General features: G+C 40.9%; 1 protein-coding gene across 1 annotated transcript; it reads right to left on the reverse strand.

Moving 5' to 3' along the window:
* Nucleotides 1–1103: 1103 nt before the first annotated feature.
* Nucleotides 1104–15219, reverse strand: mtmr6 (myotubularin related protein 6). The gene is made up of 15 exons (XM_069667124.1): nucleotides 15032–15219; nucleotides 12405–12536; nucleotides 10184–10346; nucleotides 9857–10014; nucleotides 6797–6925; nucleotides 5496–5630; nucleotides 4776–4908; nucleotides 4540–4649; nucleotides 4175–4300; nucleotides 4007–4056; nucleotides 3804–3897; nucleotides 3586–3692; nucleotides 2892–3026; nucleotides 2683–2809; nucleotides 1104–1753 (listed from the first exon to the last, which is right to left on the reverse strand). Exons 1-15 carry the CDS (start codon nucleotides 15053–15055, stop codon nucleotides 1400–1402), a joined length of 1977 nt encoding a protein of 658 aa, XP_069523225.1. The 5' UTR covers nucleotides 15056–15219; the 3' UTR covers nucleotides 1104–1399.
* Nucleotides 15220–15614: the final 395 nt, after the last annotated feature.

The following is a 15614-nucleotide window of genomic DNA, read 5'->3' on the forward strand; positions in this document are numbered from 1 at the left end:
AGATGTGAAATAGGATTAAGGGATCAATGAGGGCAATGGTTAACAGCTGAGCCTCTTGAGGGTCTGAACGTTAGAGTCCATTTGTCTATTTACACTAACTGTTAAAGACCAGACCCAGTCATGTTTTAAGATGACATAAAATGTTCTGCTTGAAATAATAAATTGTCTGATGTTTTTCCTGCAAAATACGTAAAATTACTTTGTAAAAATCCTCCCAAGGCATCTCCTCCCTCATTAAAAATTCCAGAATCTGCATAGCCCCCACCCACTATGCATATTTCCAACTGCTCCATCCTTCGCAAAAACAAAACACGTCTCTGCCATCGTTTAGTGACAACTTTTTGAAACGTAGCTATCTTGAAATTTTGCAATTAGTAGTGGTAACGTTAACGTTAGTAGGCAGTAGTGAGTTTGCAAAAATTATGACGTTTACAGGTGGCTCGCGCATCGCCAAAGTGGTTGCCATAGGTTACACATAATGATATGCATAGCATCACCCCGTCCATTAATGGGATTGGCCAGGTTTGTGACGTCTCAAACCTGCCAATGTGAAAACGTGTTGTTCAGCCTGTCCTTGGTACACTGCAGTTTAAAAGCAGACTTCCTATAAAACAGACTGTGTTTAGTTAGATGCAGTTAGTAGTGCAGTAAAACCGTGGTTCAGCATCATTTCCAGTAGCTTGGCGTATTATCTTCAGCGATGCAGGATTTGATGTTTTATTTTCAATCACTCAAATTGGAGCAAAATCAGATGAGGCCACACACAACATTCAGATTATCCTGGATTGTAGGTTTATGTTGAGATGAAATGTTTCCGGTGCCAGAAAGAGTGATTTTCTGTTGGTTTCATGTCGAGAAATAGGACTCTTTTAAAGGATATGAAGGCCATATGATTCAAAAACATATAAAATCAAAAGTAAGTCAAACTGAACAAATTATCCTGGATTGTATCTGTATGTTGACATGAATAATGTCCAGTGCCAAAAACAGTGATTTCCTGTGGTTTTTACATTGACACATATGTATTAGTGGAGGATATTAAGGCCATGTGTTTGTATATAATATAAAAAGTAAGTTTAACTGAACAAACTAGAAGACGCACATTTGTTGGGGATGAATTTATTCTCTTATTCTATTCATTAATTCTTTATAGTGCTTTCAACATTCATAAAAAAACAAGCTTTTGTCCTATAGGTGCAGTTTATGACATAATAATGACGCTTCCCATTAACATTGAGACTATACAGATACAATTCCATCCACTCGACCCTTTCAGGGCCATTGCGTAATCAGCGCGTTATCACATACAGAGCTTCCCCTTGACACGCACACACTTTCAGTAAGCCCTCTCACTCAGTAGCGCCCGTCCCTCAGTATCCCACAATCCCCCTGTTTGGTCTCAGCAGGTCATGCGTGCCACTCCAAACTCCAAACTGACAACAGCTGGCTCCTCTTTGGCCAACTCCGTGCTGTATGTTCCATCCAGCTCTCCGTAGCTCTGCTTCCTGCTCTCGGTTCCGCTGCTGCCCTCTACTGTCCGCTCCGTGTCGAAGCTTTCCATGGCCTCCTCGCCCACCTCCTCCTGCTGCTCGTCCTCCTCCTCCTGTCGCTGGACTTCTTTGTGGTTGATGGGAGCCCCCAGAATGAGGGAGTCGGGGCGTGGCGGGAGGATGTTGGAGCGTTGATCTCTGGTGGGAGGAGGTGCAGGGGGGTCAGAGGTCACGACGGGGGTCACACCGAGCTGCTGAAGCCGCTGGAGATGGAAGGACAAGATTAATATGTATATTTCTGTGTATGTTTTTATATAACATACAGTAACTGAGAGCAGCAATTGTTTCATCTCCAGACAACAATGCTCATCTTGGAGGAACAAGATAATTACCTCGTTATCTCAAAATAATGGATGTCTTCTTCTCCACTATTTGTTTCCCCGATATCACGAGAAAAACAACTTTGTCACGCACACAATATTATAAACCCATGACCTCAGGATGATTAGAAAAATGATCGCAATCATGGCATGTCTTGGGCTATGTAGAAATTAGATTTTATTTCAAAAGTTAAAAAGAAAACATGATATAGCTACACCAAATGTAAAAAAAAGTTAATTAGGTACATGACCCTAAAGGGGATTCGTATTTGAAGTGTACTTTTGACTAGTGTGTGCCGGGGCAGAACGGCTACAATGTTATTCAATGTTGCAATCTCCACCAGCCGCGTATGCTTCACGGGAGACAGGCGTAAAACGCAAGTGATTTTCTACGTTCGTGTCAAGACCGTGCGCGTCAGTGAAGCGTAGAAAGCCATTGACTGCTATATAAATACCTGCCAACAACCAAGGAATCCATGTTAAGCTATGTGATCTCTTCATTTTGGCCAAACCTGATTTCAGTTTCCTATTGAAGTTGATAGACTAGATGAGCAGGCATGATTAATTAGAAAGAGCATTAAATGCGTACATTTCCTCAACATCTGGGTAAACCAATCCTATTAATTCATACTCATTAGATTCTACATCCTACATAAATGCAGGAGTTATGCACAATTAAGAAGGAAGCCTTGAAGTTGGTTGCAAAGCTGTCTGTTGTGCTGCTGCATTGTAGTATGTTTTACTGACAGGTGCTTCTATTACTTTGTCCACCTCATTTAAACCAAAGGGTGAACTGTTGTATGCAGACTCACACTCTCCAGTGCTTGCAGCGTGCTCTCGGCCTTGCGGCTGTTCTCTCTCAGAGTCAGGACAGTTTTCAGGATGGACTGGCGTGGGTGCATTGAGCGATCAAACTGGTGGTACATGTTCCTCCAGAACCTTGAACACAGATTACATTCCTCAGTTACCGCATGCCTCTATAAATATGTAACACTGACTCCATGACAAAGGCTGTACTGACTTGAAGTTGTAGGGCAGAGTGGAAGGCGCCAGCACAGGGTGCGCTTCGGCGTGGGCCGGGCTGTAGAACGGATTCAAGTAGTTCTGTTTTTCGCTCATTAGAAACGCCCAGAGTGAGTGAGTCCGCTCTCTCAGCCTGGAACACAAAACAACACTTAGACAGACATATAGCACGTATACTTATACAGTCTAAGGGGGGGTATTGTTTAGGTCTTTCTTTTTCACAAAAAACAAGTACAAAATAGCTCTTTGTGTTTTTAAAAATATGGTAACAATCCATGCTTTATTGACTTTATTCACGCCCGGATGTGCAGATGTCTGTAAGAGAATTACAGTCAGTCTAAGTCTCAAAGGCAAACTTCAATTAAATAGTATTTAAACACGTTTGACTCTAAAGACTAAGTATCCGAAAATCCCTTTGGAAGTGTCCTTTCCAGCAATATTTTAAAGAACCCAAGTTTGCTGTACTGTATGTGTTAATGTTCAGAATAAAGAGCTTCTGTGTCTATTTTAGGGATAACCACACAGGTGGCCTAAAGGTTGTCAGGTTTGTTTGTTTAAAGATTAGTGTCCGCTTTGATTGATGTGTTTTTACCATTGTGGACAATATAAATGGGGAGTCACCTAACACTTTCCTAACAAACCAACACATACTTCTACTCTACTTCTCATAATCGTTTGTGTGTTGGACTCACTGCAACTCCTCTCTCTGTCTGTGATTGTTGCCCAGGAAGTTTCCATACTGACAGGAGTGGACGTGTTCATGAATCTGGAGCAGGAACCACTCGCTGAACTCAAATGCCTGAGGACAGGATCAAGATTAAATAAATACAGTGCAATAAAACATCACAACACAAATCAGTGTAAATACAATATGTATTTGAGGAAGCTCATACACTCCCACATACAGTACCTGTGGGAACTGCTCTGTCAGCTGCCAGACACACTCCAGGAACTGAGTGAAGATAGGAGACACCTCCTTTGGATCCCCGTCCAACTGATCACACCTAGAGGTAAACACAAACAATATGTAGGTCTTGCTTAAGTAAATTTCCTTCCAAAAACACCAACCATTGACTTAATCTCAAGGACCAATTGTTCCAGTTGAAACCTCACCTGTCTGCAAACTTGTGGCCAAAAGAGATCCAGTCTTTCTCTATCAGCACCTACAAGAAAAATGTGAGAAAAACAAGTTTGAAGCAAGATACACAACCATCTAAGAGGAGAAAGTTATCGCTTTTTTATCAGCTACTTAATGTGTGTGTGGGTGTTTGTGGTTGGTACCATGAAGCCCTTGATGGTGCGGTAGTAAGGGTCCATGAGCAGCGCCCCCAGTGAGCACACCTGGGCTGTTCTGTCCCATCCATCTGAACAGTGAACCAACACGCTGGCTCCTTCCACTGTCACCGCCTGCGATCAGAAGTGAGGAGAGACAGGATTGTGGTGTGAGGAAAACATGTTAAGCAGTTCTTGACAGCTGACGACTATCATGCAATAAAGATTTAAAGAAAGATAAGATGATGACGATAACATCAGTGCGTGCTTTAAAATGTATTTATAGCAATATGCCACATACTTTCAGAATGAGCATTTAAATATATTTTAAGACAAACAAAAATTAAGAAGTAGGAAATGGGGAAACTTTTTACCTTGGTGAGGAAGATAGCTGCATCTACGACAGCCTTGATATGTCGCAGCCAGCCACTGCTTTCCAGGCCGACCAGGTAGTCGCTCATGGAGAGAGACCGAGTCCCAATCACTGCAAGACAGAATGTAATGTCATATTGTCTGAATAAACACAAAAGTTACCTTCATAATTTGCATAAAAAAAGCTTTGACATTATTTATTTTTTTATGCCAGTGTGTATAAAAACATGTCTTTAACCTTCTAGCAGTTTCTGCAGGCTGGTCCTCATTACGTGGATGTTCTCAATGCCGACAAACTGGAAGCGGATGTTGGAGTAGTTGTCCTCGTTCTCATAGCCTTTACCTGCTGCTCGATTAGCAAGTGCATTCAGCTGAAAGACAGAAAAATTTTTAAAGGGCCAGATCGCCAATTTTCAACCTCAGTCCTATCATGCTATTATGGGAAGCCATTATGGTGGAAAAAGAAATTCAATTTCGCTCTGTGCCTTTCGAGGATACTATCTGCTTCGACAATGGGCCCTGGAAAACCTCCGTCAGACTACATAAGACGCGTCATCTGGTGGAGGCCAGGGAGCTTGCTAAACTGCACTTCCTCAATCTATGACGCCCGCCTCCGATGTCTCGTTCAAAATTGTCAGGCTTGAAATGTAGACTGCAGACCTGAAGATTTTTTTAGACAATCCACCGGTATATTCTTTTCAGATTTCGGATTCTGTACCGCTCTGAGGCATTGCCTGCAGCGATCAATGTCCTTGAGTGGAAAACGGGAGTATTTCACTCAAGTGCCTCTCGCTGGGCCGTTCCTTTCAGAGGGAGGGGCGCAATGCACGCTGGGTGTTGTAGGAATGTAGAATGGGCGAAACCACGAGCTGTTTGTACAACTTTCTCCTCAGCTATGGTGCCAATTTCAAATATAATGGGGGACTTGCATTTCTTATTTGGCGACGGTATGTGTTACCTTTGGCCTGGTATCCATGACGTAGACGAATCGGCTGTTGTGATTGGCCTTGCTGATAGCCTGCAGCATGCTCTCATCCTCTAAGCATCGCGCACTGAACCCAGAGAGAGGCTGACTGCATCGACACACTGCTGCCTGTCAGGGTGAACAGAGGACACTGATCAGAACAATGACAATAACACAGATGTTGCTGCTAAATTATCAACTAAAACTTTACCACATTACACCTCTCATTAGATCCCTCTTAGCTCACCTTTAATGTAACTACAGCTCCCATGAGTTGAAATCACAGTTTGATCTTTATCATTTTCACTTAATAAGTTTCGATTTTGGACAGGAAACACAAGTTTCTCCTTTCAGCTTCCAATCCTTAATGGATATTTGGATGAGTAAGCATTTTGTGCTGCATCATTTAGACTGTGCCTGTGCCCATTCTCTCAAAACCAGGATGAAGTCTTTGAGCCAAAAGTTTGTTGATTGAAGGCAGCGCCAAATAATTGTTAAAAGTGTGGTTTCTCCAGATTGACAACAAAACTCTCCTTAAAACAAGTTCAACTGGAAAAGCAGGATGAAAATATGCATGCGTCATTGCATGCGTTTGTATGTGTGTTGGAGTGTATCACTTCAAGCACAAATTGCATTAGTGTGACTAGGTAAACATAGATTATGTCGGTTATACATTTCTTATGTAATGGCTGTATAATGTGTTGAACAGTTTAGTGAGGCCTAATGTTAACGGTGTCTGTTTATCTACAAGCAATCAGGACAAGTATGATGATTTTCCCAAGACTCCATGAGCTCAAAATAATGATGCCTAAAAATTATCCTCTGACCTTTCGTATAATACTAAACAAAGGTCAAAATTTCATGTGCAAAAAAAATGCACATGAGTAGACACCCTGTGATGTTTCCTTTACAAAAGCACCACCTTGTGGAAAACAAAAGTTTTAGACACCATTACTACTAAGACTTAAAGAAATATTAATAAATAAGAAATAATTAAGTTTGTGTGTCCAGTTTGTACCTTGGAACATTTTCAGTCAGGTACATTGCAACACTCAATAAAGACTACTAATTGGGCTTTGGAATACTAGTCTTGTGTTTAACCAAACTATTTTTACAAACTATTAAAAGACCGAACAGTGAATAAAGCAACCTCCACTTTTAAATTAAGTGATAAAAGAGTTTTTCTTCCTGCCACATTCTCTCTATAAACTACAACATCCAAAAAGACCAAGCTTCTTTTTACAGCACTGTGTAAACACATGCCCTACTCCTGCATGTAGGTTTTTACAGTTTACCTTCTTTTCTTGGTAGAAGTATGTGAGTACAGGAAAGCGTCCTTTGCTTCTGAACTTGGAACTCCCCACAATGATAGGCTTACTGGCTGTGATGGGAACATATAGGTCCCGTGGATATGTCTCACACACCTGGAAAAAACAAGAACAAATTAATAACACACAGACACGAAACATATTGACAGATGTCTCAGGTATGTGAGCATCAGTATAAGTATTAGTTGTACTGTACTGTGAAAGATGGTTCATATAACAAAACTCAGTAGTTCAGAATAGGGATTTGAAAGTGGCTGGCACATCTCTTCATTTCTGTCCAACATTATCCCGCTGTCTTCTTCTTCTTTTATCCTACAGTAGTGATGTGCGATGAGGGCTGGGCGATATGGAAAAATTCTTTATCACGATATAGATCGTTTTCTGCTAATTTAACAAATAATTAGTCTACATTAAATAACCACATGAGCCTATTTTTGGATAATCCTGTGTGAATTAAATACTTGACCAATTATTAGTATTTTCTTATTTTATTGAGAACTTTAGTGCAAACTTCACAATTTCAAGTAAATTTAAGGACGAAAAATAACTCAAATATAGCCCTTCAATATGTAAATGTAATGTATTGATCTCTGACAGCAATATTACCACCTCTTCCTGTAGAGTTACAAGAAAGTAACGTGGAAAGAAACACTTCCGGCATGCTTTTTCAAAGTAAAAGCCCGATCTAACATTCTGGCTCAACTCGTTTGCTCACAATGCTTTTATTTTGAAGTGTTTCCGGGTCAGCTGTTTAGTTTTTTTTTACTTTATTATTTACATTTCTAGGAAGTTGTTTGGTAGATAAAGTCACTCACAATGCTCCTTATTGCGGTTCCTGCTCAATTGTCTTTGAAATAAAACGTAGTCATAAGTCTCACGTAGGCCTTAACCCACATTATGTTAGTAAAACATGAATGAATAACAACAGGTTACGGACATATCTCCGGTGCGATCTCTCTCTCTAGCCCCCAAACTCTCTAGCTTAATCTCGGCTCATACGGTTGTTTTCGCTGTGTGTTAATTAAGGTCTATTTCTAATGTTGATAAGATCGTTTTCTAATAAGACCAACCCCCGAAACCTGTAAAACAAAGACGCGAAACTACTCCTGGATATGGAAAACAACCAGGTAGATGAAGTGAAGTGATGAATGAATGTTATTTACGTGTATGAATTATTACTTACAGTTTAGCAGACGTCTCGTCATTCTTTCCTGTTTATAATACATATAAATGACTTTTATAAAGCGCACATTCAAATTGTTTATGGCCTTTATTAAGGTAAAACTCATGTAGTTCGAAACGAATGACTCTTTCTACTGACTCGGGATTCCTCATCTCCACTAACTCGTTCACCGACTCACCCCTCATACCTGCTGCTAGCCACTGCAAACTGCGAATTTGGGGCGAGACCACCGTATAAGCCGAGCCCTGTGAGAAAAACAACCACTTTGGTGCTTGTTTCAACTTGGTACTAGCTCCCACAGTCTATCACCCGTCGCTCGCTCCCTGCCCTGAGCTGAAAGTCTGACTCGACTCACTCAGTACCTGCTCTCCCAACACGGCAGGGCACAAAAAGCCGCAGACAATCATGGTAAAACGAGCGTCACAACTGCTGCGAAATGACTCATTTTACTATCAGAAATTGACCCCTTAGGTCCAAAAACAACCTGAAGGTCAAGAAGAGCTGCAAGATTAAATGTAATCTCTCCATTAATGTTAACGGAGTGCTAAACCGGAAGTTAGCCCAGTCGAGTGACGGACGCCTGTAGTGTGCAGACTCTATGGGTGCTTGGACCGGTGGGGGATTCAAACCGACTCTCTGTAGTGAGAGATTGATACAGACTCAAGTTAGTAAAAAGAGTAGAACCTCCCATCTCAATCCTGCTGTCAACATCTTCTTCTTCAATTAATTTCCATTCATGTTACCCTCACTCATGTCATAAGCACGAAGTAGTTACACGATGAGTCAAAATCGCAGAGTAATCTGTTTGGAGCGCTGTATATTTGTAAAGTAAAATATCAACACTTATCGTTAATTGTATTGCACGAGTCAGGACGACCATATATTGCTGTATCGATATTTTGTCCCACCCCGAGTTCAGAACAACAAATGATTCCGTTTGTAACCTATTGTGTTGGATCAGATGTTAAAAGTTATAGGACACAACTACAGTTAAAGTTCAGAATATTCTGCAGCTCCCTGCAAGCATTCATATTTTTATTCTCATTTTGTTTTATTTCTTGAGTAGATAAATATCTTACTGTCAAGCTACAGAGAGATCTTAACATTGAAGCTCCAGCGCCCTCTTCTGGACCTCCATGTGTAATGTTTGAATAATCGCTTTAATGTCAAACTGGTTTCTTCACATACTGTATTCAATGATTTCTAAAAATACCACCACACCCAAAAAGCATATTACAACACAATGATCCCATATCTGCGCAGGCAAGCCTGGACGATGTTTACACAAGAAAATCTAACAAAATAAAAGCGTACTATACGCAGGACTTTATTGCCAGCGAGAAACTCAATACTCTGTGTAACTACTCTTTGTAGCAGGTGGTGTTTATAGCAAACAGAGACGGTACAAAGGTTCAACAACAGTCAGCAGTCTGCTTTAACCGGGCAGAGTCCTTGCTGAATAACATTTGGGGCCATCTTATGTAATCTGATTTGACTCTTTTTAAATTGTAGTTTTATTTCATCACTTCCTGTGCCTGTACAGTACTAATCTTCTAGTTACCACACCTGCTGACATGATCTGTGGTGTTTATCCAGTTTGTCCTTGTTGGGGAGGATCTTTGGGTAGTAAAAACATCTTGGCTGTAAATTCCAACAAGACATACCATGAAACTGCAGAAACTATGTGCTTGTTCTTCGACTTCTCAGCTCATAAAAAAGGCAGTTGTGAGTGCAGCATTACATGTCACAAAGACACACCAGAGATGTCCCGAGGAGGAATTCCCTCCACAAATGTTCTCAGGTGGAGAACACTTTAATTTACAAGATGCTGCAAACTTTTTTACCTTGTAGTCTCTGTTGACGTCGGTGAGCTGCCATTGGTCGCAGGGGACGCCCATCCTCTCGAACTCCGCCCCCAGGTCGATGAGCTGCCATCCTTCCTCTCTCTGCTGGTCGTTCTGTTTGGGGTTGTAGGAGAAGGCGTAGAGCTCCTCGTAGGATACTGTACAAAGGAGAAGGAAACCAGAGAAACGGCTTAAGAAAAGATTGTCAATTATGATGACAGATGCGTAAGAACAAAACAAGTAATGGGGCAGGAAAACAGAGAGGGCACGGATGGATTTCTGGTAAACAGTACTGACAAAAACACAGGCGGACACACAGAAACCCACCAGGCCGTAGGAGACGCAGCAGCGAGCTGTAGATGTCGTGGCAGTCTCTTTCTCTCTGTACCACAAAATGAACCAGCCTGAAGTTGCGACACTGGATGACCAGAGGACAGCCTGTTGTGGTGAGGGAGAGCTTCTCCACAGACGCTATGTGGTGATGCAAGATCTGCAGAGAAAGGGAGGAAAAACGAAGAAAGAATTGATTATCTTCTGACTTTTGAGAAGCAGTAGAGGAAGCTAAATATCAAATGAATATGATCCAGGAATATAAGGAGCAAAGAGTTCATGAGCAGGTGTTTCAAACAGAGATGAGTCGCTAAAAGCTCGCAGGTTGCCCCACATTACCATGCTATATTAAATCTTTTCAATGCCATGAAGTATGGAGGGCAAGAAGGACAAATGCAGCACATCGCCATACTTAATGAGGGCAGTTTGAATTCCACAGGGATTTCAAACCACAGGAAATCATAAAGATGCACATTCATTTGCATTCATAATGACCACTGAAACTGTCACAAACACACACACACTGCAGTAAATGCTGTACCAGCTGTTGGGAGACAACAACTCAACGGCTCTTTAATATTTTATAAGGCACAACAGTTTAACAAACTCTGTCTCCCTTACCAACAGACTGATTCTAAATGCAGGCAGCTACACACAGTAAACAAAAACAACAAAAAATATAGTAATACAGTTAGAGACATAACTGCATGCTCCACAAGAATAAGCCTAAGCGGGAAAGAACATTTTCCCTTTTCTCAGCACATTAGGCAGGAAGCATGGCGGGGAGGAAGTGGTGGCCTGAGATTTGCTGCATAAGCATTTTAAAGCACGGCAGCTTTTCAAGTGTGCAGAAAAATCACTATCTCAATACTACAGTGCTATTTTTAGTAAATCCTAAAACAGTATAGCGCTGATGTAAACGAACAGATAGCAATACTGTTTACCAAGAGTGGAAAATGACATGACATTACAACAGTCGTGGGAAACTCCTGGGTAAAGTTCTTCTTCTTCTTTTATGCTTCTCCTATTGACATATACTGCCATTGTGCTGCTATTGTAGCGTTAAAAAAAAGGTGACAATCAGTGAATCGGGATGACCCAAGGGACTGTCGCTGTCAAACATCACTAACTCAGTTCTCACGCTGCTAAAACAGTCATCCTCTTTCAGGTGGGTACACTTCACCTGTACACACAGAGGCCTCACAGGACAGCTTGTTATTGCAAAACGAAGCCTTTGGACTTCTACCCTACTTCCTCTTTCTGCACACAGGTTTGCATATTCGCCCATTTTGCACAACGCGGCCCCGACAAATGCACATACTCAATCAGGTTGCACACTTCCTTGTGGTCTTCTTGTTGATTCATGGTTTGTACGACTGACAAGAGGCCAATAGACTATTCCTGTTTTGTCTTTCTTCTCCTTTGAAAATTTGACTTCGTTACAGGATAAAGATCTTATGCAAACTGGCTGCAGTATAGGTCATAAAGCCAGCCTAACAGATGGGACATGAGTCAAACTATAAAATCCAAATACACGCCAAATACATTTTTCTCAAACATGGTTTCTGTCATTATAGTTTCTTCTTATCGTGCTGATTTATGTCCAAGTGTTCATTTTTCTGACAAGTTTATTTTTAATTAGCTATTTGATGCTGTCAAAAGGATGATTGACAGCTCTGTTGACCAATACGGCTCCTGCAGCAGATCTGTTCCCGGATTAGCAGAGTAGAGGAGGAACGGTGAGAGGAAACGTAACTAAAACAATCGCTACGGTTGTTGAAGTTGTTGAATCTGTGAACATCTGCTTCAGACCAACATAAGAAGCTGTTCTGCTGATGTGGGGGATCTGTGCTGTTTTTATCTGTAAGTTAAGTGTGTGTTTTGGTTAGTGGAAGTGGCTACGGCGGCCGATCTCTACTGCGCAACTCCGGCTCCAAATGATGTCACCAGTGCAAGATAGCAACGCCTAACACAGGGGCTAATTTAGCATCAATTCCGTAGAATGAGAGCAGATGGAGTCGCGTCGTCCGTCTATATGTACAGCTACTAGTTATAATCAATCAGCATGATACGAGTTACCAAACATACTGCCAAAACAATACTATTGGTGCGTTTATTGTCTCTATATCCATATGTATTGGATTTGGTGACAAAAAAAGGACTGTGTGAAGGATAACTGTAATACTGGTAGGATGCAGTCACCACCTAAACAACTCACCCAGACCTCCTGCCCGGCAGACGTTGTGTTGTTAGAGTTGCTCTCCACAAAGATGAGATGTGTAGCTGTGAGGTACAGTGTGCCATTCGTGGATTTGTTGCTGAAGCGATCCAACAGTCGCACCTGCTCCACCTGCGAACACACAAACACAAACCAGAAGTTAAAAACAGTTAACAGCAGTTGGTGAATACTCAGCACTAAGGTGGATTTCTTCCAGTTTTATGTGTATTTTACACTGAAAAGAGGAAAAACTGGATCTGGCTAACAGGAATTACACCTGGCAGGAATTTACTGAGTAGCACTTAGCAGCAGATCCAGCTGGCACGGCTACCTAATCCTGACCACCTGGGCGTAATGTAGAGCTGCCAGCTCCAATATTATGAGAATAACAAGTGAATTCTGGGTATGGGCAGAGAGTCTAACGGGATTGGTTTAAGATGTGAGAAACGTGATGTACAGAACCATCTGATTACCTTTCTTTTAGCTTAATCAAATGTAAGCATTTTACTATTTTCTCACGTCAACTTCACGTGTTCCTGTTAAGCTTTCTCCTTACACATTTAAACCCTTCACTGTGTAGACTTAGTGAAACATTTACTAAAGTCACGCATTTAAAACAGGAAGGTCCTGGTCCACTAGCTGCTCGAAACAACAGGTTTTATGACTTGTGGTGGTCTGAACATCCATTCATAACTCAATTGAATAATGGAAAAAAATATATATAAATAAGGTTTGTCCAGGAGAAAGTTACTTCATTAAAAAATGCACATATGCATATAAGAAACTGACAAAAAAAATAGTGTTGATTGCCTTGTGTAGTTTGTAAGCATGCCACATTAAAACACATGCACAGCCTGGATTATTGCATTCCTCTGAAATCCGTGAAAATAAGACGTCTGCTTACTACTGACTTTCTAGTGAACTTCATTCTGTTGCCAAAAGGAATTAAGACTGCTGTGGCTGCTAAACGTCTAAATCCATGATTCATCAAACTAGCAGTTTTCCGGGTGACTCAGACATCCTCTCTTTTGTTTCAGTTTTCCTGTCGTTGTCAGATATGATTAGATGATTGACCCCAATTCTGTCGCGCAGCAATCTTTGCTCCACGTCAGGCAGACCAAGTCAGAGGTTTTTTCCTGCACGAATGAGTGAGTTACTCTCCCAAAAAAGTTTTAAAAGATTAAAGATTAATGATGCAATCAAAGTGCTTTAAATATAATATTCCCTCCATAGAAGAGCCATATTTAAGAGCTTTTTTAAAATACAACTGAAAACAAATGTATGCATTTCTGAAAGCAGTAATGCCTTTCGCTGCCGTTTTATTCCATCAAACAACCATGAGGATTTAAGACACGGGGACCACACCCTATCTGCAATCACACTCACACGAACCCAGCATGTCCTTATCAAAAGTAATGCCCAATTATCCTAGACCTCTTGAGGTCACATGGCTTCCTAACAGGACACAGAACGCACCCTTATTAATGCACTATAATAGACCAGGGTGTAGACCTAAAGTCCCCAATTTAGGATCTACATAGAGCAAGTCTGAATGGTTCAAGTCAAGGCAAAGCTACCTGAACCATAAATACTGTAGTCCATAGGTTTGTACACAGTGACAGTGATTTTTTTTTGCCCCAGGTGTGTTCCACCGCATTGTATAAACATATGCAGAAGGCTCGTTCATATGAGACAGCTGTCCATCTCACTGCTGACAAAGAGTCCAGGCTGCAGTTTAGTGAACGCACTTCAGTTATAAAGCTGACAGTGAGACAGATTTACATCAAGCTTCATGATCAGGGCTAGTGGTTCCCATGTGTATTTTAGAGGCCTGTGGATGGCCTGAAAAACTTAATATAGAGTAGAATAACTCAGAACAATATGGTAATTTTTAATTGCAATTAATTTTTTATGGTAAAGAATAAAAACATACAATTACCCCCCAAATTATGTTCAAATCTAAGACCAGAAAACTTCCTTATTAAGTTTAATCAGCCCAAAATCACTGACGAAACAATAGTTGTGTAGTTATTTGTTGGGTAATTTCTAATTCCTTTCTTCTGCAAAACACAAAAGGCGGGGAGAGTGCAGCTGAAGCAGTAAACTTTTCTCTGTCTTCAATCTTGATAAAATGTGACTTTCATGCAGAAAGTATCATTTACTTATTAATTTAGTTGATCATTAGTTATTTTTCATACTTGAAGACATTCTCCCCCACAAATTTGCGCATACAATTCACCAGAATACAGGAAATAGTGTTCAGGCTAAAAATGTGTAGCTTGGTTTCTCCTTTTGGTGTCAGGTCACACACATGTTCAGTTCGGCGTGATAGTGTTACATTAACTCAATCAATAACAGGGCGTGAAGATAGTAGCGTTAGCACTTCAAAGAGGAAGCCCAGCTATCTGCTGCACGCGCACACAAACGGCTCATTGATGCTCGTCACGTCTGACACTTCAGGCTGCTCGCGACACCTGCTACTCCTCATGCTGTTATATCGATCCACAACATGAAGTCTAAACATTGCTATCTGGCAAACGTTACCACACTCAAGTACAACAAAAATCCCCACAAGACAGGCCGAGCTGCTGACTGTATCACATCCATTAGCTGGAAATGTTAGCTACCTTTGGTGTGCGGATATGCTCCATTTCTTCGAGTCGACACAGTTGTCAGCGACTGCAAAGCTTCAATAAACGCCTTCCTTAGATAACTGTATCATTGATAATATGTTATCTCAAACAGCTTAAAAAACAGGCTTTAGTTTGTCGGAGGCATACGATATGTGTTTATTGTCAATTATTTTACTCCTCCATCCGCGTAAAGGCCCCGACAATGACGACAACACATGCGGTGTGGGGTTTTCAAAATAAAAGTCATGCAAGTACTTGGATAACATGAGATGAGCGCGAACACATGTCAGTGTAAATTTGTAAAGTTATAAATTATTCGTTTGTTTTGTCTTGATTTAGCACACCTTTATTCAGCATATAAAGCACATGCTACATGGCAGCTACTTTGCACTGTTTTTCTATTAATGCATATCCACTGTCATATATTATTATAGTAATATCATATTTTGGTACATATATTTCTGCATTTGTATTACCTCATCCATATCCTGCTGTCTCATGTGCAATTGTTATTTATTATACAACATTTCACTTTCCTTTTGACTTGGTACAATTGTTTTGTACAAAAACTTGTATA

This window comes from Semicossyphus pulcher, unplaced genomic scaffold (assembly GCF_022749685.1).
Source record: "Semicossyphus pulcher isolate SPU_LCO1_2020_fin unplaced genomic scaffold, fSemPul1.0.p SCAF_18, whole genome shotgun sequence".
Lineage (NCBI taxonomy): Eukaryota > Metazoa > Chordata > Actinopteri > Labriformes > Labridae > Semicossyphus > Semicossyphus pulcher.

What these genes read in the sequence shown, in the direction of transcription:
- mtmr6 (XM_069667124.1), bottom strand. Translation starts at nt 15,055, where the DNA reads ATGGAGCATATCCGCACACCAAAG. An exon ending in CTGCCGGGCAGGAGGTCTGG is followed by an intron (nt 10,347 to 12,404) that starts GTGAGTTGTTTA and finishes CTTTCTCTGCAG; the next exon opens with ATCTTGCATCACCACATAGC. An exon ending in ACGTCAACAGAGACTACAAG is followed by an intron (nt 6,926 to 9,856) that starts GTAAAAAAGTTT and finishes TGTTTTTTCCAG; the next exon opens with GTGTGTGAGACATATCCACG.